The sequence below is a fragment of the Branchiostoma belcheri genome, unplaced genomic scaffold (assembly GCF_001625305.1).
Source record: "Branchiostoma belcheri isolate BF01 breed outbred unplaced genomic scaffold, Haploidv18h27 scaffold133, whole genome shotgun sequence".
NCBI classification, from domain to species: Eukaryota; Metazoa; Chordata; class Leptocardii; order Amphioxiformes; family Branchiostomatidae; genus Branchiostoma; species Branchiostoma belcheri.
In genome coordinates this window covers 533,308-560,485 of record NW_017802747.1, presented here as the reverse complement: position 1 = coordinate 560,485, position 27,178 = coordinate 533,308, and the positions used below count along the sequence as shown (strand labels likewise).

Sequence of the window (27,178 nt, the reverse complement as noted above, 5' to 3'; positions counted from 1 at the left end):
GTGGCAAACTATTGGACATGCTAAAACACAGGGCATTTCAGAACTTCACAAAAAAGGTACAAAACTACAAGATAGCAATATAGATAGCCCATCAGTCCATTAGGGTTTTAAAATAACATGACTGTCCATTACCACAGATAAAACCAACAGCATGGGTTCATTTTACCCCTCCCTTGGGAATCAGCAACTTCACAGAAAGGTAATAGTCTAATTTTGCACTCGATGGAATTAAAGGATAATCGACACTCACTCAAGCTGAACAGTAACAACAGCCTCTTCAACATGTTGCCCTGCTTTTCCAAAAGTAACAGTAACAAGTAACAGTCACACCTCATTTACCTCCCCGCACACGCCCGACCACACCCCTTATAATTAGACCCTGTTCATACCAGACTTATATTTAGCGGTTTCAACCGGTTTTAAAAAAAACGGTTTTTATTTAACCTGGTGTGAACGCAAATTAACCGGTTTTTTAGGGGTTTAAATCCGATTTTGAAAAACCACCTCGGGAGGTGGTTTTTGAGGGGTTTTTGTGGTTTTTTTCCACCGAAAAACCTGGTCTGAACGCTAAGGGTTTATTGAACCGGTTTTTGCGTCATAATTCCGGGGTCACGGGGTCAGCTTCCTGGCCGTGTGCGACCTGCAAGCTTTTTGATCGCGTTGTTTTGACCAACTTGAGTTCGTTTCCACTGTTTTTCCATGGTTTCTCTTCATTTTGCGATGGAATCAGCAAACGCAACCTCAGGTCGGCGGACGAGACGCTCCTGATACTTAGGTTTGGAGAGCAGGAGTCGCCGAATTCGAAAAAGCTTGGGGGGGGGCGGCGAGGGCTCTACCGAAACAAAAATGTTGGAGGAGGCTGATTTCTTGAAGATAAAGGATCAGTGCCGCAGTAAGGTAAAAAAAAAACAAGCTGAAGACGGCATGCAAGTAAGAAGGCCAAGGACAACAATCGGAAGAGCGGAAGGAACGGTTATTCAAACTGCAATAATTGGATATTCACCGGACAGGATTTTTTCAAAACCGGTTATCAAAAGTCTGGTATGAACGCTAAGGGTTTTAGCCGGGTTTTTGAAAAACCGGTTGAAACCGCTAAATGTAAGTCTGGTATGAACAGGGTGTTAGACTCAGGCCAGGGTTACAACCACCCCCCTACCGGGCGGCCAGGCCAGGCCGATCGGTGAAGATTAGAATCTGTCCACCGGAAGTCTCTGTTTGGTTCAGTCAAGGAAGTTTCCAAATATAATCCCTTTTCTAACCAAACTGTTGGATCATCCACCTTTTTGGGACCATTTCTTCTTCTACCCTGTACTCCACGTTCCACATATGGTATCGCAAGGTCACCGGTTTACTTGAAGTTGAAGGGGTAGTTTACGGTCAGTTGGCGACATGACCGCACTTCGATGTATGCCACTAAAATCAGTGTTAATGAACAATAAAGAATCATATGAATATGACCCCTATACATGTCTATCATTTACTGAATGCATGGAAATACGTTTGCACCCAGCGACACAGCGGAAAATCTTTCGAAAAGATGGGACAGCAAGGTGGACGCGGCGCATGTTGTGTTTCCACAAAACTCCAAATTTCATCACTTATTCCGTAATCACTAGAATGCTTGCGTTAGCAGATATGCCTTAGAGACAACTTACTCCTCTTTTAGGACGTAAACCAACGCATCCTGGCGATAAAATTTAAAAAAACAAAGGGAATTTTTCCTTATCCATGCTGGCTTTATTTTTGTACAACTTATGTATTACCTTACCTTACCTTGTCCCATGACCAGCCCTGGTCGTCGGGGGGACAAGGCAGATGGTGTTGCAGAGTTGGCGCCAGGTATTCCTATTTTGGGCTGTAAAATAGGCTGTCGACAGGAGTTCAGGGAGGCTGTAGGATGTCCACTGCTTGATGTATGATTGTTTTTTTTTATTTTATCGCCAGGATGCGTTGGTTTACGTCCTAAAAGAGGAGTAAGTTGTCTCTAAGGCATATCTGCTAACGCAAGTAAATAAGTTACGTGATATTTCTTGACTCTTTTGGTACAGGGAAGCGGGTAACTTATACAACGTTTTTGCGGGAAAAGGCGTAACTACTAGTACTTAAATTACTGTGCAACAGCGCCACTATACGACTCTTACGTACCTTTCAGAGCATTTACTCCAGTGAGGTCACGTGATGACTCGGTGATGATGATTGAAATGGCGTTTTTGGGAAAGTCAGTGAGGAGGTTCGCTTTGGTTCAATATATCTAAGTATTTTAACGTTTCATACCTCAGAAGACCATGAATACGTGAGATAAGAAAGGGAGGTTTGATGTTGGCTGTTGTTGCAATTTTCTAGCATTCTAGTGATTACAGAATAAGTGACGAAATTTGGAGTTTTGTGGAAACACAACATGCGCCGCGTCCACCTTGCTGTCCCATCTTTTCGAAAGATTTTCCGCTGTGTCGCTGGGTGCAAACGTATTTCCATGCATTCAGTAAATGATAGACATGTATAGGGGTCATATTCATATGATTCTTTATTGCTCATGAACACTGATTTTAGTGGCATACATCGAAGTGCGGTCATGTCGCCAACTGACCGTAAACTACCCCTTCAACTTCAAGTAAACCGGTAACCTTGCGATACCATATGTGGAACGTGGAGTACAGGGTAGAAGAAGAAATGGTCCCAAAAAGGTGGATGATCCACCAGTTTGGTTAGAAAAGGGATTATATATTTGGAAACTTCCTTGACTGAACCAAACAGAGACTTCCGGTGGACAGATTCTAATCTTCACCGATCGGCCTGGCCTGGCCGCCCGGTAGGGGGGTGGTTGTAACCCTGGCCTGAGTCTAATTATAAGGGGTGTGGTCGGGCGTGTGCGGGGAGGTAAATGAGGTGTGACTGTTACTTGTTACTGTTACCTTTGGAAAAGCAGGGCAAAATGTTGAAGAGTAGGTAACCCTGGCCTGAGTGTAATTATAAGGGGTGTGGTCGGGCGTGTGCGGGGAGGTAAATGAGGTGTGACTGTTACTTGTTACTGTTACTTTTGGAAAAGCAGGGCAAAATGTTGAAGAGTAGGTAACCCTGGCCTGAGTGTAATTATAAGGGGTGTGGTCGGGCGTGTGCGGGGAGGTAAATGAGGTGTGACTGTTACTTGTTACTGTTACCTTTGGAAAAGCAGGGCAAAATGAAGAGTGTGTAACCCTGGCCTGAGTCTGGGTTGTGTTGTGTGTCCATTATTGATTAATTCCCTTGGGTACAATATCAGACTGTGTTACCTTTTTTGTGAAGTTCTGAAATGCCCAGTGTTTTACTATGTCCAATTTCTTGCCATATATACCATATTTATTTCAGAACATGTACCGCGTTTCCACACAAAAAGGGATTTTCAGGAGTTTGGACAACCGTTTAGAAATTTGACATAATCATTATGTATTAGTCACTCAACGTTTATCATCCGTTAAGATTGTTATGGAAATAGAGATCCTGTTGCTGTTGTTGTCATTCAATATAATAGCAGAGGAATGTTACCTACCCGTGTTTACATATTGGAGTGATGGTGATCCCGGCTTGGAAATCGGTAAGGCAGTGCGGGACTCCTCTCTAAAGCTCATCGTTTGATCTTCAAAAGCAAACCAAAGTTTAAAATACGCGTTTTAGATGGGTAAAAGGCGTTCGCTATACGGGAGAAACAACGCAGGCGACAGTATACATGGACGCAAATGCACAAAATCGACGACGCACCAAGACTACTGAGGGGAGATGCCTTGAATTATTTATTTTTTGCCGTGAATCATAATTGATCTTTATAATGTTCTTTGCGGTTTTTTTCAACACCTTTACGCTTATATAGATTGGAACTCAAACATATGCAACGTTTTATCTCCATATCATATGGGCTTTGATCACTATGAAAGCACCGTAATTTTGCATAACAATCATTTGTATGCATGCATGTATGGATGAGTATAAGGAGCTAGGGTTATAAAAGGTCGCCAATGGTCAGCGTCGGGACTTATAAATTTAAATTTGTGCTATTTAATAAGTATCTATAACTCATATGAAACCTGATGGTATAGTTTTCAGAAAATCGTTCATAGTATGGATTGAACATAACTATAAAATTAATATTAAGTAGAATAGATTAGATAAAACTGTATTTGGCTGCAAGTCCATATAGTAGATAATTTCACATGCGCACACTTTTTTGCATGTGCACCCATACAGCAGACTGAGAGAAATTGGCAGGGACCATCATAAGAACATCCCATTTTAAATCTATGCTAAAACCACTAGAAACAAGCACTTTAAACACATTGACCTTTATCTCAAACCTCAAGTCCATATCTTTACCCTCACTGCAAAGCTGGATTTGCCAGGTGTCTTTTGGTACAAATAGTGAGAGGTCGACTCCGGGGTTTAATGAGCTACAGCCAAAATATTGAAATAATACCAGGATTTCACCCCCTGGCAAAGTGGGACAGTCCACTCAGAGAACACGTATTTAGAGGTCAATGACAGGTCAAACCATGGAAAAGGTCACACTTTTTGGCCATATTTAAAAAAAAAAACTTTCTTCTGTCCTGTTTATCAGAAAACTGGGCCTTTCTGATCAAATTTTCCCAAGAAAGAAAATTATCTTAAAAAAATAAGTCCTACAATTTTATTTATTTATTTATTTGCATGTTCATGCCCATGGGGCTAAATGCATACATCAGAAAGTGATGTTACATGTACATCATTCTGAGTAACATGATACATAAGATACAAGAATAACAGAATAACAGAATGACGTAACGTCTTAACAATTACTAGTCAGAGAATAAGCTAAACTAAGCCTTAAGGATTTCTTCTCTCTTTTTAAAGCAATTGGAGATAAATCCACAAAGTTTTTCTATTGTATGGTCATTACTGGAGGACATGAGATGACTGAATACATCTTTCTTTCAATTTCAATTCAATTTATTTTATTTAACCAGTAATTACAACTCAGGCCAATTTGGCCTGCTTTTCAGGTAATCCTGGATACATATAAAAATACACACAACAAATATACATTACATAAACTATTACTAAAATTACAACATCCTAAACATCAAGAGTGTCAAATCCTGCACCTAATGCTCTGTATAAAAGTCCTAAGAAGTCCTGCTCCTAATGATCTGTATTAAAAGTCCTGAGAAGTCCTGCTTCTAATGTTCTGTTTAAAAGTCCTGAGACTAAGGAGCTGTCGTTGCTGTAGCGGAAGAGTGTTCCACAGGTAAGGACCATAGTACTGTAGACTGCTCCGGTATGCCGTGACTCTTACTGGTGGACAGAAGAGTAGGTGAGGGTCGTAGTCCCTAAGACGCTTTAACTCTGAGCGAGTAGTCCGTACGCTTAATGTTGGAGGAGTTTCCCACTTGAACAGAGATGCCATGTACACTGGCGCACTACCACGAATTGCCTTAAAGACATTGACAAGAGTTGTGATTTCTGTCCGTTTGCGCACAGAATCTATCCCTGCCTCAGCTCGCAAGTTAACCGCTGAGACATGGTCCTGGAGTTTGTGACCTGTAATAAGCCTTGCAGCTCGGTTGACCAGTCTGTCCAGCTGTGACAATAAGAGTCTTGTTGCCTTGTACAAGACTTGGTAGCCATGCTGTGGCACAATACTCCAGATGAGACAGTAGTAGTGTCTGGTACATGGTACGCAGAACTTCCTTTGTAACAAAGGCTCTAGCACGCCCCATGGCTCCGAGTCCGCTAAGAAGCTTCTTCGTGATTCTGTGCACATGTGCTGCCCACCTGAGTGATGGGTCGAGAGTAATGCCCAGGTAGGTGAACGAGTCAACTTGCTTGTATACGTTCACACCGTCTGTTATGTTGACGGATGTCCCAGCATGCCTCAATTTCTGAGGGAGCCCAAAGAGCATCGATTTGGTCTTGTCAGGATGTAGCAACAACTTGTTTTCATTTAACCATTTTACAACTCTCTTCATGTCCATAGAGACAGTCTCTTCACAGACCTTCACGGAATCAGCCGAGTAGTACAGGACTGTGTCATCAGCATACATGTGGATGCTGCATTTTTCAATGACGTTGGGTAAGTCGTTAACGTACAGACAGAACAGTAGGGGCCCGAGAACACTTCCCTGAGGAACCCCACAGGAGACCCGAGTTTTGTAGAGTGTTGACCCTGAAGGCACGTGCAGTGGAAGCGCTCAGATAGGTAAGAGGAAAACCATTTCATGGCGTCACTGTCAAAGCCAAGCTTATCAAGTTTGCCTAACAGAATGTCATGGTTAACCGAATCGAAAGCCTTCCGTAGGTCCAGAAATAGTGCGACTGTGACTTTACTGCAGTTGTAACCAGATCTAATGTCCTCTACAATCTTCTGTACATCAGTCCCCGTGCTATGGTGCCTCCTGAACCCGCTTTGGTAAGTAGTGAGAAGTTCACATCTGGTCAGGTAACGTGTCACTTGATTACATACAAGCCTTTCCATTACCTTTGACGTAACACTTAGCACGGACACAGGGCGGTAGTTACCGACATCAGCACAGTTACCAGACTTGTGTACAGGTGAGATTTGAGCCTCCTTCCAGTCGGATGGAACCTCTCCAGAGGCCAGTGATAAGTTAAATATGTGAGTCAGAGGCTTTGCAATCACTGGAGCGGAGTCTTTGAGAAGTTTAGCTGGAATTTTGTCCAACCCCGTTGCTTTCCTTGTTTTCAGCCTTAAAAGTTCATTCATCATTTCTGACTCTTCAACACCTTCAAAACTGAATTTTGTCGAGGGATTAGGGATGTGGCGGAGAGGATCCTCCTGGGAATCTGGTATCTCATCCGTAAGTCGTGAGGCGCAGGATGAAAAGTAATCATTGAATTCCTGGGCCATTTCGCTTGGGTCAGACGTGGAAGTGTTGTCAGTTCGCACCAATTTCTGGACTCGGCCTTTGGATTTTGATCTCCCTGTAAAAGTGTTTATGATCTTCTACATGAGAGATTGGTCACCCTTGGCCTCTGACACAGCTTTGGCAAAGTGACTTCTCTTCTCGTTTCTGATCAGAGATGTTGTCTGATTTCTCAGAGCACGGTAAGTATCCCAGTCCTGCACAACTTTTGTTCTAATAGCTTTGCGTCTGGCAGCGTCCCGACGACCCATCATGTTTCTCACCCTGTCAGTCATCCATGGGGCTGTGCGGCTTTCTTTGTTCTACCTTTATACAGTTTGCCTAAGTGGATTGTTCTAAATAGTGTGTCACGTTCAATATCAAACAATTTACAATCAATTACAAAATGTATTTCATCTTCTACACTACCAGAGTTACAAACCTTACAGAGTCTATCTTCTACAGGAGTCCGGTTATGTCTGCCGGTTTCTATGTGTAAATTATGGTCACTAATTCGTAGTTTTGACATGGTCCGGCGATGCTCGGGATTTGGGATACTTAGGTATTTTTCTTTATTATATGTAACTTTGAACAGTTTGTATGTTCTTAATTTGTTGCCTTGGTTGTTTCCTCGGCCGTTTGAATTTAATTCAGAATAGAATTGCTGTATAAAATTATCTTGTAGTCTTTTCTTAAAATCAAGTGAATAAGCAGACAAGTTCAGACTGTTGTTTGTAAATAGAAAGGCGTAACCGGACTCCTCTAACATTTTTCTTACATTAGACAGCCAGCAGGGTACATGTTGTCGATCTAAGTCTTTTTGGACGATAAAGGCTTCATATTGCAAACTATTTGTGTCTACGTTACTAATAGTATTTATCATCAATGTGTCTGTTTGTCATATATATATGCTGCAGCACAATATATGTCAGTAAAGGTGCTACAGTAAAGGTCTAGTAACTGCGTTTAGAGTAAAGAATAAAATTATTACAATATAACAAAAATTTAGTAAGTGGCAATCGCATTTAATCGCAAGTAAAATCGCATTTAATAACAGTGAATTGACATTTCAAACTATATGGTGACTAATACTTTCTTTACCTTATATGGCATAGAAAAATTAACATTAAATACTTATTCAAAATTCTTCTACTCAATTTATCTCTTACAACTTCAATCCATAATTAGAACATTATAATTATGCTTACTTACTAGAAAAGTTGTTCACAAAATAGTGGGAACTAACAAAGAAGGTAAACCTAAACCTGTAAAGAGAGGGTCTCTATAGAAACTGGACATTTGGAATTTGTGTAACACACACTAGACAAAATAAAAGATATCAAACCATAGAAGAGCATAACAGCTCCGTATCCTATCTCATGTCATAGCATAATATACCCAAAATAATAACATAACATTACATAACATAACATAACATGACACACACAAACACACACAAACACACACACACATACACACTCTCTCTCTTTAGAAATAGTGAGATGGATATGATAAAAGTCATCTTCAGCCATGTCCTAAATGTACAAACTATTATCCCTCCTCCCTATCCCATGCAAACATGCCTGCAGCCCACTCATAAATATAATTCAATTAGCTACCATTAACCGTTACAAAAAAAGTCATGTTAAATCATAACAATGTAACAAGAGGGATACTATTAATGGAAGTTCATAATTAGTGAATCAGTAATTCCCAGTAACACCATTTCTGCAATCTATAGTCCACTGTTCACTAAGTCACGTGTATTATCTGTTTGACGTCACAGACATTGTGGATTGCTTATTTCTTAACTTAGACTGAATGTCTAGTACTTCATAGCCTTGCTAAATAGTTTATATACTTTTTAATAGATATATATTCCAATCATAATGTTTTAAATTTATTTTGCTTTTTGAAAACAGGGATAGGTCAATTACGACTAATAAGTGCAGTACATGGGACGGCCACGGCAACGGCGATTATGTAGAGAATCAGGCTCAACCGGTCCAGAACGTCAGCCAACAAGGCGTATTCCCCATCCTCCCCCTCGTGATTACCACTAGTCGCCCTAGCTAGAACATCGATAGAACGCTTAATCTCGGTCAGCTTTATCCTAACGATGCTGTTCAGCTCGTCCATCTTTACTCCAATGACAGCACCGACCTCATTCTTCATTTTTGGCAGTTTGTGTCCTCCGATGTCCTTTACTCTCCTGGTGAAAGTGTAGTCTGCTTGCTTCTCGGTTTCCAGCTTCTTTGTCAAATCTCCCATCAATAGGAACCTAAACGTATAGGAAACACCATGCAATATTGTATCGTCTTTAACCCTCAACAGTACACCTTCCCGGACTGATTAATCTGTACACCTGGGGTCCGCGCGGACCCCAGAACAGTTTTTTGCTAATTTTTAAAAATTATCAACATGCTACCAGCTCAATTGTTTTGCAAACTAATGTGGGAACCTCTGTGTCCACATTACATACAAAAATCATACATTTTGAACTTTTTCTATTTTTTGGTGAAGAAAAGAAGACAAGAAGAAATACCCGATTTTTAAATCCATTTCAGACTGAAGGGGCTTTTGAGGCCCAACTTTGATCTCAGATAGCGGCTAAACGGCTTGCGCTAGAAGTATCAAATTTGGAGACCTTTCCTAAAATGTCTCTGGAAAAAAGTTCATATCAGTTTAATACTAGTAAGTTGATGTTTTGTTGTGTTGCCATGGCAACGGGTTTCTAACAGGCAGTTTTTTTTCAATAGAAGTAATTTTGGTTTAAACATAAAAATTTTCTGAGTTTTATATTAAATTACACTTCTTTTCCAACATTAATAACATCTTACATAATTAAATATAAGTTAAAATATTTAATATGCATAGAATATGCTAATTTGATGACGTCATTGGTCAAAATCCAATATGGTGGACTATATTATTAGCTCTGACGTCATATGACGTCATAATTACACCAAAGTTATCAAAATTTAATTCTATTACTACACCATTCTCTGATAACTTGGTAGACATACGATGAGTGCATAAAACATATAAAAACGGAAATAAGGTAATGTAAAAGAACGCCAGTGTATCCATTATGATCAAAAGCCGGCTGGGGTCCGCGCGGACCCCAAAAGAAAATCAGATATAATTTTTTTATAAATGGTAGAAACGGAGTTTTCTGCACTGTATTGAGAGACAACTTTGTGGGTGACAATTACCTAAAATTTCAGAAAAAAATCTTTAGAAACAAAAAAGATATTACTGAACATATAGTGCTGGGGTCCGCGCGGACCCCAGGTGTACTGTTTAGGGTTAAATGTTAGGTGAATACTATAATAGAAATTATATGTTGGCAGTTAGTTAAAATTTATGTTACATACAGCTTTCGACCAGTCGCTTTGGCCAGTCGCTGACCAAATTAGACTTGACTTCTCACGTATCTTCTCTAAAGTGTGACGTCAAAACACAGCGTCAAAGGTATCTGGTAGACGGTGTTTGCGCGGTGGATAGAACACTTAAGAGATCGCGTGACAAACCTTTAAACACCGTAAGTAAAAACTTACAAGATAACAAGGCACCTCAAAGCAGTTTAACTCACTAAAAAGCTAATCCTTCACCCACTGTATGGAGAGTACATACCAGGTGATATGTACATCTAGCCTTTTTTGACAAGTACCTGCCTGTCTGATCAGCAGCAACTCATGACCTATAGAGCTATTTTTAGACAGAATTAATGGTGGATAGGCTACATGTATGTACGATGTCTGTTTTAAGATCTATTCAATAAACAGATTTTTTTTATATATACCTTGCTAAGTGTTTCATTAAGAGTATCCGTGCCCATCTCGGAACGGGTCCCTTCTTGTCGTGTATGATAATGATAAAGACAGTCGTCAGCATGAAGAGAGCCATCAGAGCCATGCAAACAATGATCAGCATAGCTGTAACAAAAGTAAAGGGCATTTTAATGACCAACAAATCATTTAGTATACTTATGAGCACAGCCCCCTCTTTCTCTTTCTCTTTGTCAGTTAGCCTCAAAAGACAAGGTCAATAAAAACATTAATCAAGTTTCGGAATCAAAACTGTTTAGATATCTAATACTTTATATATTTTCATCTTTAATGTGATAAGTTTGCAACAGTGCAATGGAATGAAATGTAAATCCGTCTACAAAATGTTTTAAAAATATAAATAAGTTTATGAACCATGTGCAAAGATGAATTATTGCATTTATTAATCTATTAGCCTTTTTTTCTCCTAAAACTTTCTTATCACAATCAACAACATGCCATTAACAATGAAAAAAGCTTCGTTTTATTTTATTCAGTCGAAATCGGATTCCACTAACCTATGAACGGTAGAGTGTTTGACACAGGTAGAAACCCCGTGATGACGACCAGCGACACGACCATAGCCAGCAGCACGGTAACGCCGAACCCGATCCTGTCGCCTTTATCGATTGGCACAATGAAGGTGATAACCATCAGTACAATGAGGATGAAACAAGGAGAGATGGTAGTGGCTAAGTGATATGTGGCATCCCGTTTGAGGGTGATCGTCAGGCAGGCCTCGTTGTTAAATGCTGAGAGGGTCGCAATGCCGCTCCACTCCCCGTCCTCAACTTCAGCCCTGTCATTCTGGCAAGTCAGGAAGTTCTCGTCCTCCTCGCTTGTAGAATTCGAACACCCTTTTAAAAAAGACACAATTTCGTTTTAAGTTATCAGCAAATGGCGGGGCAAATGGCAATCACCTGAAATTCCATGCATCATTAAACAGCAGTAACTTGAATAAGAACATCATTTTAATGTGGGTTTAAAGGGGAACATTAAAAATGAGTCATATTTTTGTATCTGACGAAATTAATAAGAATGATAATCTTTTGCAAAAATAGTGAGAGACATCTAACACGGGGTCGTGTGGTGTAGCGGCAGAGTGCGCGATTTTAGGAACCTAGGGGTCCCGGGTTCAAATCCTGACATGCCACCAGTCTTGTGCCCTTGGAAAAGGCACTTTACACGACCTCCCTCTCTTCGCTAAGGTGAAAATGAGTATTGTCCGGTCCTGTATTTGTCCCGTGTTGTTGGTGGTGGCATTAATGTAAGTTGAAAGAAACGAGAGTGTGCCGTCACCGCGTCTGGTGATTACATGTTGGAATAAAAAAAGAAACATCTAACAATTGCAGGGTCGAAATGAATTGTTTTAATTCGGCGTGAATTATGCGCTTTTGTGTATCATTTAATTTTTTTTGCTGCCACTATAGTAAGGCTAACGTTTTATGCGAATTCTGGCATGTGAACACAGATGAACTTTCAAGATAGTAAGCCTTTAAAGTATTAAAATTAGGTGTAAACAATACTAAAGCTGCCATACCGATTGTGTACTCTCCCACGGCTCTCCAGCACACTGCACATGTCATGTTGTCCTGCGGGAAGTGGAAGGGGTCCAGGTCACACGTGGTTTTAGCCAGGGATTCTACAGGCCAGATGACTTCACCTTCAAAATCAATATCTACCTCTGTCGCGGGGAAGCCACCGCTGTATCTTGTGTCCGCACTGGTAAAAATAGAGTAAAAAATCATGATATACTGACAATTCACATACATTGAATAATGTTGTAAAGGACTCGAGCTGTTTAAGATTAAAATCGCTACAGTGACTAAAAAAAGAAAAACTTTTTTCGCTACATACTAAGAACTCAATTCTAAAAAACATGATGCTAAAAATTGCCTACTTCCATACGAAAATACATTATCACAAGTTTAGTAAGTACGCATGGAGATTATTAAAAAGTAGCGTCGTCGTCACTTACTTTCCCTGCAGTGTCAGCGTTGGTTTCCAGACTAGATCGTCGCTGACGTGAAGATGGTGTAACGATCCGTAATCTGTAGGATCCCAGCTCAGTCTATCGTCTCTCCAGATCTGTTGAACACAAATACAACTGGTTGTTTATATGTTTATGTATGTAACGGAGTTAGCGTTGTTGGAAAAGATTTTAAAGCATGCACAGCAGTAAATGTGTGAATACGAAGGTGCTAAGTAGTTGCAGCTGTAAAAAATGCCAAGTACAAAGAGTAGTAAAACATGTCAAATTCAAATGATAGTGAAACCTGGACTTACGTATTCAGCTTTGAAGGATGTTACTATCTGCTCTTCCTTTTCATCCTAAATTTGAGAGCAGCGATATAGCTATTTAAGTTTTGCTTGTGAAGAGAGAGATCATTACAAATGGGTAAGGGCAATAACAACGAAACGAACAATAAATACTTAACCCCATTTTAATTTATACGTTTATTCGGATGAGAATATAAATATATGATATTAATGGTCATTACAAGAATTAATGTTAATGCCTTACAGGACATTACTAAAATCTTTTCAATAACAACAGCGTACCAATAGTCAATTAAACTTGTATTGACGCTTCAAAATTAAATATTAAAACAAATAGATGAGACACTTTTTCTATACATATTCTAAATATATCAACAGTGTTAGTTGCACCTCTTTTTTCACGTACCATATTACTTTTTTGGTATCCTAATTGCTGTTCATTAATTTTTTTCTCATTTTCTCCTTTTTTTGGCACAACCAGGGGTAAAATAATCTTTTTTGCTTTATTCGAAACTGCGCATCTCAACCCCTTCAATCCCAAACCCATGTATCAACTAAATCAAAATGTGTGCTCATTCTACTTACCAAAGTAATGATCTTAACAACGTATGCCCTCATTTTTAAGCTAGTTGTTGGGGACACTTCCCTGTTGTAGATATCCGATTCTAGGATGAGATCATGTTGGAGATCGTATATGTAGTCCCCTACAGCAAAAAAAAATGATAAGATGCTACTACTACGATCGAGCAATATATTTATTTTATATGCAATTATGATACACACCCCAAAAATGATACTTTTCAGCTAGAAAAGAAACTAAAATATACTAATTAATGCATTCTAATCGGTCTAACTTACTGATAAACACTTGATAGGAAAAGCTTTCTTATATTGCAATAGTATACGGGCTTATTAAAGGCTTTCTTTCACCACGGTTTAAGAAAGCCAATTAGTAAGTGCAATAATTTAACAGCAAGATACTAAAAAGACAAAGTTTTTAATATCTAAACATTCTCTTATGTATTTACCTACTGCACTTTGTAAGGATTGTTAATTTTCATATACATGTATGTATGATTAACAAAATGTGAATGGCTTTAGACCTTTATCTTTTTTTATAATCGATTATAAAGTAAAATATATTTTGGATAAAATGTGATTCTTACGTTGACATTGAGGCCTCTCTGATTCCCAATCAGCCTCTCCCGTTACGTTGTTGACAATACATCGGACTTTGTTAGATGGGGAGTCTTCTTTGAACTTGAACCCTACATCGCAACTATAGGTGATTCTATCCCCAGGCCAGTAAAACTTCAGTACGGGCTTCCTTTTTCCAAACCGCGGGTTCCCCGGATCCTTGCACCCATCCACTGAATGAAGAATACATGAAGGTCATTGTGTTTTAAATCAGTGTTCATACGCATTTTGTGTTCGAACTATGGCCAGGACTGTTATACGAAGATAGAGTTAATTAATTACACTAGACTTTAAGTGCTACCATCATATTTTTAGATATGCCTACTTATCTGGAAAAACAATTTTCCTGACCTTATCCATTTTACTTTAATTATATGTATTTCATTGTCTTTATGTCAACAAAGAAACGGTTATCTGAATGTCATCTTGCGTTATTAGAAAGCGTTTAGTATATGCCATTTTTAGTGTTACATGCCCATTACTATCTTAGCTCCAGAGTCTTTGCGAAGAGAATGGTTTTTCTGGAGCTAAAATACGTGTTGTTAGGCTGAGGTCACATTTCCAAACCGGGGCCCGGACGGTTAGTCTCATGAAACGAAACGTATGATGTACAGTACAACAAAGCACAAATGCACAAGCAAATTTGAAAAAAAAAATTGGAACTATTTGCGTATATTCATTATATAATTTCTTTTTATTAATCAAAACAAACCAGCCGGGCTCCGGTTTGGAAAAAAAATGTTACCTCTGCATAACCACGCTAGACCTTTACATTTTAGAACATTGGTTGGCTACTGCGTTGTCCTTCTTTTCTTAACTACCGGAAAAATCCTTAGACGCGATTTTTGGATATGAATTGAATGTATATAGCATCTGTCACAACCCGCCGTACGTGCATCTGCTTGCTGTCTACGTGCAAAAACGTTGGCAAACTTAGGGGTACCGTAAATCTTTGGTCACAACCCGCCGTAGGTGCTTTTTGTCCGTACGTTTTTTGGGAGCCTACGTCTGCTACGTTTTTCTAAAAACGTGGTGAAGGAGTGGCGTCGACGCATGTCACTCGTACGTCACTCGCACGGTTGCGCAGAGTGTAACAGTGTAGTCTGCACGTCGAGCCGTGAGCGGTTGCGTGCATCGTTCGTTGCGCAAGTGGTAATTAGTTAGCTGTACGTGCTTACAACGTACGATCTCTGTGCGATTGCAACTTTACCGTAAGGAGGCCCTACTCACACGTGCGTTTTTCGTACGGGGCACGCGCGTCGCCCGTACTCGCACGGAAGGGTGGTGAATCCATAGACCGCACGCAGAAAAAGTTTTACATGCACTTCAAGTTCTATGGCGTGTCTGCGTGCTCCCAAATCCGTAGGATTCTGTATGGAGGCGGTACTCACCACGCACGGATGCCCTACATTTGCCCACGTTTTTGCACGCAGACAGCACGCAGAAGCACGTACGGCGGGTTGTGCCCGAGGTCTAAGTGGTGAGTATCTCCTCCGTACGGAATCCTACGGATTTGCGAGCACGGAGACACGTCGTTGAACTTTAATAATTTAAGTGCATGTTAAACTTTTTTTCTGCGAGCGATTTTCGGATTCACCACCCGCACGTGAGAGTGCGGCGACGTGCGTACCCCATGCGTGCGTACCCCCTATGAGCTTAAAACACACTTACTCCGTAAACTGTCCCATCGACAATTGCTGTACGTGCGTGCCGCGCCACACTGGTTTGCTTTTTCCGTGCTTACTTAGCACCTCCCAGTCCAACTGCTCAATGACTAGGCAGAACACCGTGCATCGATCCAGGTGCTCCGCACGTACAACGCACGAGAAACGCACTTAATTTCTACAGTATGTAAAGACGTCTTGACGGGCGACTGCCAACCCGTCTCCAAGATGCACAAGAAGGCACAGAAGAAGGCATCTGCAGCTACAACCAGACAAGACCCAAAAAAACTGGCCGCTGAAGACGATGGGGCGACTGGTGAGGACGAAGACCGGAGAAAGAAAGACTAATCAGATGGTTCATCGCATCTGCAGGCATTTATAACGTGCGAGTGAGTAAGGAATTACAGTACGTACGCCGCAAGTATAGGTACGGCCTGTACGCCGTAACGTGGAAATCGTAGGTTAAAGCACGTACAACTAACCACTTGCGCAACGAACGATACATGCGACCGTTCAGGGCAAAACGTGGCTTGCAGACCACGTACTTACACCTTGCGCAATCATTCGAGTGACGTACTGCGTAGCAGCTGCGTTTTCAGAAAAACGTAGCAGACGTGGTCTCCCAAAAAACGTACGACAAAAAGCATGTACGGCGGTTTGTGACCGACGCTCTAGTTTAAGCCGTTGGCGAAAGGATGTATCGTACGTGTGTTTTTTTTAATATACCCTTAATCGCAACTGTGTGCCTTGTCGTAATATTGATATTATAATTATAGATTGAAACTGAGATAATCCTTTGGCGTCTTAACAGTCGATTCGAACATTTACCTTGCTGGATGTACCACACCTCATCCTCTCACTACACGAAATAAATTGTCGTAATCACTGATATGATTCTGTAGCATTTGATCTCTACTCTTCTTGTCAGACTGTAGAAAAACATGCACATGGAAACGCTTATTTTATTCTAATAAACATATACGCGACACAATACCTGCTTTACAAAACTAGAAAATATTTGTCGACTCACGGTTGCAGGGAAAAATGTCGCAGTACTCTAAACCAGTCGGTGTGTAGCACCATGGCCTGGCATGTCCATCAGGGTTACGGCATTTGTTGTCCTCAAGGTTTGCCCAGGGGTAAACCTCTTGGTAGTAGTGGTCATCGTCCCATCGCAGACAGTCCACTACGGCCACAGGACCTATTGCCGCGTCCCCTCTATAATTTGCACCGTTTCCGTCAAAACACTCGTCTACGAGGGGAAATTAGAAATAACCTACTGAAAGCCGAACCAACCCCTCCAAACACAGTCAAAGAGTGTTCCAGAATACCCTGTGGCAAAACTGGACATACCAACTTTTGGGCATTTGGTTTTCACACTTAAACACCAAAATTTTATTTCAACTAAGAAAAGAGAAACACTTTGATTAAGAAGATTGTAGAAATCGTGCAGAGGACTATGTGTATGTGCAGAGGACTTAATTTAACTTCACACATCATTCCTTTCAGGGTACCGGACTTATGATTGCAAAATCAGAAACGTGCGCTAAGAATAATTTTAGGCCCTCAATACTCATGTTATGATGAAGCCCTTTCCCATTTTGGCCTCTGTACCTTGAAAACTAGACGAGAATCGCTAAGCCTTAAATTTGCCAAATCTCTGTTGAATTCGCCGACGTTTAGAAACTGGCTGCCCCCGCTACGGAAAGATGTTCACAACAGAAATTTAAAGGGCAATAATCAGCTCTGTATTCCGATGGCAAGATCCAATGGATATAAAAACAGCCCCATTCCATACTTTACTGCACTTCTGAACAACGTCAGGTAACCTATCAGTGTGTGGTAATTTTTATTATGATTATTGTCTAATTATTTTAATTATTTTGCTATGTATAGTAGTTTCTATAGATTTTATTAAGTGTTTTATTCATTTCTTGTAACTGCCTAATATGCATAATTCAGCGACTTGTACTATGTACAAGTCGCTGCAATGTATTTTAGTGTATTGCTTTCAATTGAAACAATAAACCAACTATATAAAATCGTGTCATTTCAGTGAAAAGCAAAAAAAAAACTATTTATTGATTTTATAGATAGATGCATTTGACTGTAACATTAAGTACTTATGGTACAACAATAATGTAGTTAAGATATTTGCAGATTTTAACAATTAAAATACACGACAAAATCCTTACCACCCGCCTTAGTCGTCGAGGCCATGATGTTGTTGCAATTTTCCTTTGGCAGAATTTTGCAGCCAGGAAACGCTGACCAAGAAGGCTCTTCATGGCAGGAATACGCCACTTCCTCACACCACGATCGGCAGGGTAGCTGCTGTGTGAAATTCGGACTGAAATAAAAAATATTGAGTAAGACAAATATTATTTACACCACTCTGTGTGGTTAAGTCAATTTGAAGACCCCCAGCGAAGTAGGCGTTGGCTCCCCCAGCGACACATAGCAACCACCTTTGACCCCTAGTTTTCCAGATTTTCCCCATTGTTCGCTAATTGCCCCCTCCCCACCTAGTGTGAAAACTTCCCTAGAGGGGTGCCGCTGGCCCAGGTGAGATGTTACCTGGCACCCTGCAGGCGTGTGAAGGGCTGTATAACAGTACTGTCTGGCAAGGGAAGCAGGATGTGCATTGGATGTGATGTAACAGTGTTCCAGGCGTCAGAAAATAGTTTGAATGGCCGTCTGAATTTTTTGCTTGTATAGCTACATATAGTTAGTTGTATCAAGGACATTATACACAGATGTGTATAATGTCCTTGGTTGTATACAGCTTAGCTCAATGTATCGCCCCCAAAGTTCAGTTCCCGCCAATAGTACACCGACTATGGTACACTGGGATTTTGACTTAGTGACTTGACATTGACTTGTATATAAATACCCTTACCATCATCACACCGATTGCATGCATGTACTTATGCCCTTCTGTTACAGTATTCATGTTGGTTCTTATCAAAGCTCCACTACTAAGCCTGGCCCAAAGGATTGCTTCTTCTAATTGAACTCTTTAAGAAGTAAACTTCTCTTGTAAACCCAGTTTCGTATAAAGGTAATCATGCTGCTAACTAGCTGTCACTTGCAAAATGGGAAATTTAACAGTTTTTTAAAATACAAATTTAAAAAAGAAAGAAAGGTTTCTGTGCCACTTTTTCATTTGGTGATTTGGCCTTCCTTGTACTGAGGACATTATACTAGTACTTGGTGTACAGTCTTTACTGAATCCAAGGAAAATGCCTGAAATAATTTACATGTACCATTAATTTCCACAAAATAAAGACTGAATTTCCCATTTTTCAAGTGACTGGCATATGTGATTACTTTGTTTACATTGTTTTGCAAGAGTTAATATTATATCCATGCTCAGAACACTAAGTACTGAAAAATGAATACTATAGTTCACATGATTTAACATTTTTCTTGTGTCTTGATCAAACAATTCCTCCAAATTGCTTTATGTGCATGAAACAATCATATAAATGTCTGCCAAATCAAGGAGGTTCTAGGGGGTTCTAACTACATGACCAAATTTATCTCATTTTGCTTGGATAAACCAAGAAGCTTCAATTTCAAACTGAAGCTCATTTGATAAATAGTCTTAGTCTAACTTTTCTGGAAATTTCTGTATTGTGTACATGTATGTGTGCTGTGCTTGTTAATTGTCTCTTCAGATACTCCAGTGCTAAAAAGTGTCTACTGTACTTGTTTATCAACCCAAGCCAAACTGTCTGGCATGGCAGGTAAAGGTGTGAAGCAGCTGTGAATTTGCCTATTGTTTTCCTCAGGTATTCTGGTACCCTGCTGTCAGGATCTGAGTCAACAAACTAATTGGCCATATTGTCCCCTTATCCAAACAAAGAGATCATATGTCATCCTTGGAGTGACCAAAAGTTGCAGTTTTGTCATCTTTTTTTCTTCTCAAAGGCGGAAACATATGCAATGTTCTTGTTTCACGCAAAAGACATGTCTGAAAAGTAGACAAGTTGAACTTTAATGTTCAAGTGGTCCCAGGGTTGTGCACATTTCCAGTACATTGTATGGGATCTATGAATATTTCAATTATGCCATTTTTGGTAATATTTTGAACATATTAAAGAATATCTCTGCTATAATGATATTGGTAGATGTGGGACCACTTGAATATTATAGAGTGATCATTGCAGAATACATACATACCAAATTTGTGTCAAATACATGATTTTAGGGCTTCCGCCGGGAGCATAAAAGTGATAAAATTTAGCTCTGATTATAATATTCATATCTTTATATCAGTATGCTTTAATTGGAGTCTATATACTTAGAAAGTATCTTATGGACCCTATGCTTCATGTCTTGTTGTAAGTTCTGGAAGAAAATATCTCAGTGACAATATATTGAACATCAAAGTTGGGGGACCAGTTCATTAGCTAGAAAGGCTGAAAAGTGACTAAACTACACAGAGCATAAATTATCATGAAAAGTTATGTGTAAATGGTGTTACATGCTAATAGTTAAAATTTATTCTCACCACAAAAGGAAAATGAAACGAGTACATGCATCGGCAAGAACGATCTTTTCCCTTTTAAGCACATAACTTGCAATGTTGGGGAATTTAATACCAAATGCAATAAAATGATTTTGGTAAATTTCTCTCTAGTAAAAGAAAAGAAATCTTAACTTTGGCTCGAGTGGTGTAAATAGACGTGAACGAACCGTTCCACTGATTTGCCAATCGATATTAATAAAAAGGAATCACGATGTTTGTGTGTCGCCAGATTTGTTTATACATATATAATAGCTAGAGGGAGGGAGCTAGCTATAGAGCGACAGAGCAACGGCTGAATACATCGGTTGGTGTAAGAGTGAGGGAGAGAGAAAAAGAAAGAGAGAGAGAGGGGTAGGGCTTGCCCTTAGTCCTATTGCATATTTATAGTTTTAGTATAGAAGTTTTTACCGACGTACCTCGACTCGCACCGTGGAACAATAACGGCACAGACGATGTCCCTAACACGGGGGTGGCATTTGGAGTATGCCAGGGTGGTAAGTCTACTGAAACTTGTAGAATTTTTGATCTGCTCTACCGTGGTGTGGGTGAAGTTGAGCGGGTTGGGGAGTGTCATCTTTGTGTACTCCAAGTCCAGGCACATCGGTAGAGATGATGGAATATCTTGACAAGCTGGTAGACGAAATGCAATATTTCAGACTTCAAGGAAATGTTTGTAACTATTGCATGGTTGGCAATCATCCCATGCAACCCTTGAATGCTATATCTAGCTCCAAGCCATTTTTAAAAATTGTATGTCAAGTTCTGAGCTGTTTTAACCTTTTACTTTCTGCCATGTGGCCTGAAGCAATATCGATCTACTTTGGGTAGAGAGGATCCATTCAAACTCCGACTTCCACTTAGGCCACCCTAAACAATACCTTTGTCTCTGAAGTAATAATATTACATGCATGCATACTATGACATTTTAAATCCAGTCCTATTATGTCCAATGTATATTAGACCGTTGTATTCACAGTACCATGCTTAATTTATTTTAACACAGGGTTACAAAATGATCAAACTTTCAGCGACTACTGTCGCCTTCATCAGGATAAGTAATGACCAATTACTTCACAACGTGATCTCGCGAGAGTTACGGACTTGTTCACACGTGACTTGTTCACACGGATACGTAATATCAGCAATTGGATTACGTAATGTCTTTAATTGCTGACTTAACGTATCCGTAAAGTCTTTTTTTATTAAGTCACGGGTTCGGAACTCTCTACGATTTAAACAATGAGGTTTTTTTTACTCACCACAGTTTTTTTCATCCTCGTCGCTGCCATCCTTGCAGTCATTACGTCCGTCGCACCGTGTTCGAGCGTCTATGAAGGTGACGTTGTCGGCACATCGATACCGACCGATTTCTTGGGAATTAAAATACGACTTATTAAAATGCACATTGGGTACTTGTGGCGTCTTAAATTTCTTATCTCCGCTAATGTTAGTAACCACGATATGTGGGCCAAAGAGGTGCCTACATCAATTATTAGTTATAAAACGATTAGAATGCAGTGCAAATGCTAAGTCTCCGACCAATTCTCCGACAAAGACAAGCATTACATTTTTACAATTACTTTGTCCGATTGAAATTTAGAGAGAGTAAAAGCAGTCCACAGTGTGCGGTGGTGCAAATACTACTATATAGGAGTGGGTGAGTCGCTACATACAGTTTATCTGAAAAAATGATAAAACGTTGCACACACCATCAGTCACATCCACGGCTGAGTAGTGTGCTCTGAACCCTTTCTTGTTCTTTGATGCGTCTGACGTGAATCTTACAGTCATGGTGTTCCCTGATGATGTCACCGGTTCGGGAAGAATTTTCTCCGTCAGCAGTGCTGTAAATGACACACAGGCAGAAACATCGCACAAGTAAAAGCAGCTATTTGTCTATATTCCTGCACTGGTGTGGATAAGGCCACACTAACAATTTTAAAGGGTGAAATACATTAGATGGAATTGAATTTCGCCTATTCAGGGGAGCGCACCATAATGTCGGTGCGTTTAGAAGTTGTTTTTTTTTATTCTGTGGTCCGTTGTACTAAAGATACATGGCGGAATACAAGGAACAATATTCGAACAAAGCAGATTATTTGTTAGCAAGGTGCTAGCCTCAAATTCAAACGGCTAGATGGACTAGCGAACAAAACTTGGATTTTAATTTTCAGTCATACCACATGTGATATAATAACAGATTTTATTGTACATGTTGTTCCCCTACAAGCTTTAGACTACAACAACTAAATAATGTTTACTCTTACATATTTGCCTGGAGTCGTCAGTTGTGATTCCGTCATAAACGTACACGAAGTCGTAGTCATGTTCAAGGTTAAAGTCTGTGAAGGTCAGTCTGACGACGTAGGGCGGTGTGACAGTGATCTCGTAGACACAGTCATAGCTGCTCGGGTAGTTGTTTGGGTAGTTTGGGCTGGTGAATGTCCCGCTGTCACCCGCCAGACGTTTACACACTGTTGACAGAATTACATGGAAATTGGTATTAAAAGATACTGGTATTTTGTTCCTTTTTTGTTTGCTTTGCCAATTCATTATTTTTTTACAACGTATGCAGGTCTCTACTATTTGAGGTCATGAGGGATGAGGTCAGGCAAAATATGTAACAAAGACCCAGGTTACATAATGTAAAGGCAGGGCTCGAAATACTGGGTGCATGTGCACCTTAGTGCACCCAAATTTAGAGCTGTGTACCCAATTCTTTTTCTGTGGGTGTGCACACAGATATTTTTAGGTGTTTTCTAAACATCAACTGAATAATAGTATGTAGGATATTCTTGGCATCTAAGTGTCAGAAGAATGATAAAGTCTTTCTTGTAGTATTTTTTTGTAAGATTTTGAAGTTCGCTCTCATTTCAGACGTAAGCTCAGAAGAGGAGCAGTAAGAACTGCAATTAGGTTTTGTTTTATATGGTGCACCCAAAAACTTTTTGTGCACCCAATTTTTAGGTTGAGTGCACAAGTGCACCTATTTTCAAACATTAATGTCAAGCCCTGAAAGTGAAAGGCTTCATAAATCTTTACTCTTACTTACAATCTAATATAAGATACAACAAAGCTAAGGTGTGACTTAAAATCTATCTGTAAATGTTTCACAACATCAATGATATCTTTTTAAAAAATTTTTAATTACTTTTCAATTCAAACGCTTGAATCAGGAAACAGACGTTTGTATATCAAATGAAACATCAAATCTCTATGAGGGCGAAATTTCAAAGTCACAAATTGACGCTAATATATCTAAATAGTATAGTGTTATGTCTGTTTTACGTTACGTTAAAATTTCAAAGCTTATATCATTATATACTAAACATATTGTAACTTTTATTTGTCCAAAATAGACTATGGGGGTTTTCTTAATAAAATGACAGAAGATAGACGTAAGACTTAACCAAAGGCTTCGGTGTCCAGGACGACGCACTAAAGAATTCTTTTTTACTGTCTCTTCTCCAGCAGCTTGAAGAGTAAGTTGACCCCCATGGATACATAAACTAATTAACATCCTAGACTGTCTATGCCCGAAAACACAAAACTTGAACAGATTAGCATAATAACAGTCAATTTCAAATATTTTTCTACACTGTTTTAAAGTAACAATATAAAACCGTGCAAAATGATCAGGATAGTTGTAACTTAGTCACATTATAAAGAAAAGAATACCTCTAACATTCAGGTTGAGGAAAACCAACCTCGTAGTAAAATGTCAATTTTTCAAACTGTCCTGTCAAAGTTTTATTAAAGTGTCTAATTTTAGATGTCTACATGTAAAATGTCAACCTCACAACTAAATTAGTTTAATAGTACCAGTACGTGTCTCTAGAAATATGGCTTGTAATTGTGGTGTCAATTTGGTAGTATAAGAAAACAGTATAACGTTACATGTAGACTCTGTTAACTGCCGGTCAATCTCTATCACACTACCAGGCTCAGTTTGGCGAGACAACTTGTTGTCATTACAGTACTTTATAGTCTGGGTTAGATGAAGCTAACTTCTTTATGTACATGAATCCCTTATCTGTTGTCAATATGTTTTGGCCACCACCTTAGCCAGCCCTGTACCCACTGTTACCACCACGGTAGTCAGGGATAGAATGAAGCCTGCTAGTTTACGTCAGCCGAATTTATTGGGTGCTTATAAAGTACAAGCCTGGTCTTTAAAAAAAAAAAATTGGTCGCTATGTTACAAAATACAATGCAATGTATGCAGTATACCTACTATACCACAATGGCCAACAGTCCGCCTTTTGTGCCTTGCCCCCCTCCCTCCTTATGTAATCCGTATCTTACATAACGCCTGTGAAAAACAACTTAGTTAAATGAAATGTAAAACCACAGTTACTCACAGATTTGGGAGTAGACGCCACCAAAGAGCAGAAGGTACATAATAACGACGCCAACCGACTGCGTTTCTAACATGACACGTATCCGTTGTGGCTAGTGGAAAAATACACTGTTAGTATACATCCAAAATCCAGATTATTCAGTCCATGTTATAAATCAAAAACTGGAGTCTCGCTATAATATTGATACATGACAGGATAGTTACCTTGCATGGTTCTGGCAAGCCATACATTGCTGTACGTACTTGTTTTGGCAATGGGAAAATGGACAGTTGGAATTAATACATATCCAGCACCATGTTATGCACTAAAACTGAACTCTCACTTTAAGTTTAGTCAATTGAGTTAAACGCCAGGGTTTACGTCTGGATGCCTCTGGCAACAACCAGTATACATACGCGCCAACATGAGGTGAAGGCCGGAGAACACAGTAACCATCCGCGACCTACGGAGTCTACCAAGTTTACTACGGCGCGATATACAAAGTAGTACGGAGAGCAGTGGATACTGGGTAGCTAAAAAGTCTCATATGAGCGTCAGTCAGCTGTAAACTGTACTGTGTGGGATAGCAATACGTCAGCTTTGAAACTAAATTATTCGGATTGCGATTTTTGCCGGTTCGTGTATAAATCCGCCGCGTTACGTAACTCACTGCGACTGTTTTTCAGGCTGAACCAGTTGCAGTTCTGTTTACCTCCGCACGGTGCTTTTAAAGGAGTACTTAATAAATGCTATTAAAACAGCATACTTTACATATTACTTCTTAATTGAAAGATTATAATCACATTGTAATTTTTCGTGTTTTTTTTTTTTTCAGAGCGCCCTACAATACTCTGTTCGGCCACCTTAAGTATTCTGAGTTAGTCACTCACAATAATTGGATAATTGCACTAACACCTCTAACTACCCAATTATCCACTCGCTGGAGGCACAGGTAAAATAGGCCGTGGGAACCTTACTCACAAGAATGTAACGGATTCTCATGTTTTTATAAACTTTTAATGTTATTCTAGAAACAATTTATTACAATATATTTCACTGGTTCCGACAAAAGCTCACATATGGAAAAATGATACATTTTGACTACACAAAAGGGGTTTATACCCGGATTTTACACAAAGCATTCATAAATACATGCATCTCATGTGACGAGTACAGAGAAAAAGGTCCTTCACTCGTTATACTTATTTACTTCTAACAAAAGCATAGTCAATATCAATAAAAATAGAATTTATAGTTAATAGTATTAGACATATTTCTTGTCAACAGCACACGACAGACGCAGCGACAAAAATAGGTCCAGGCTAGCAAATAAAAATGTGGAACAGTCTTCGTTTTGTAAAGGCAACTTGACAAAAAAGGTTCTAAGTCATAACCAGAATTGATTTTATACCTAAATTTACGTTAACATCTTACCTGACAGAGAAAACGCACAGTTCTTCTACCGTTGCACTTTGCTTCCGACTCTGAGAATTAAACGATGAATCTGCCATGACCTTTGACATATATGCAGTTAGTTCACATGATAATTAGTACATCATGTGATTAGGGGTGTCTTGATACGATTGGTTAGAATACATAATGCCGGGAATGACGTCATATAGGGGTAAATTGTGCGCTTGATTTGAATGCTTGAAAAGAGACATAAAGAAGGCCGAGGGGTGTTGTTGTAATGGTAGTTTGCCATAGTGTAGTTTAGATTTGTAGATTGGCCTAAAATTTCCCGAGAGGGCATTATAACCTATGCTTCTGGAATAGGGCTTCATTTATTGGAATTTTTTTCATCATGTTATTCACGAACTAAGAATAAAAAGTGTTGTTTGTTCTAATCTAACACATACCACTCGTAACCTTGGAGTGGCCTTCGGGCCGAATAGTAAATATGTCCTTCAGGCATTTTTATCTGTCCATATTTTGGCCCGGTTGAAGGAAGTCCTTTTCTCCCTAGTTCTTAAAGGATTTAAATGTAACAATGTAATTTAGTTTCATTTAGAGTTTATTTGTTGCTTTAATTATACGCCAGCCTGGTATGTTCACTTCATGGCTCATATTGTAACATTTCTGGCTATCACGGGGTGCCTTGGCCTGTTTTATTTTTATTTCGACCTGTCGCTTCATATTTTTTCTGAAAAAAAATCAGAGAAACAACGAATTAAAATGGTGTGGCCTAAAAGTGGCTTTATCAGAATAGATTTTTGTAAGTAAAATTACATTTTAGTGAATGACCTTTCAGATTACGGCCACGTTGTCAGAATGAACAGCATAAATGCATTCTACACCAACCAGCATTATATCGTTATACATGTTGAGACCTACAAAGTTAATTGCCCGTAGCCAGGATTTTGAATGGGGGGGGGGGGGTCTTCCCACTGCTTGAGGGGACCTCGAGCGCCGAAGGCGCGAGGTTCCTAGAGGGGTCCGGGGGCATGCTCCCCCGGAAAATTTTCAA

At 39.6% G+C, this 27,178-nt stretch overlaps 1 protein-coding gene across 1 annotated transcript; it reads right to left on the bottom strand.

Moving 5' to 3' along the window:
* Positions 1-8,795: 8,795 nt before the first annotated feature.
* Positions 8,796-24,775, bottom strand: LOC109464153. The gene is made up of 15 exons (XM_019761091.1): positions 24,733-24,775; positions 22,639-22,845; positions 22,091-22,215; positions 21,631-21,760; positions 20,788-21,001; positions 18,033-18,187; positions 16,868-17,089; positions 14,143-14,346; positions 13,562-13,680; positions 12,983-13,027; positions 12,675-12,784; positions 12,237-12,418; positions 11,215-11,553; positions 10,672-10,804; positions 8,796-9,147 (listed from the first exon to the last, which is right to left on the bottom strand). Exons 1-15 carry the CDS (start codon positions 24,770-24,772, stop codon positions 8,796-8,798), a joined length of 2,577 nt encoding a protein of 858 aa, XP_019616650.1. The 5' UTR covers positions 24,773-24,775.
* Positions 24,776-27,178: the final 2,403 nt, after the last annotated feature.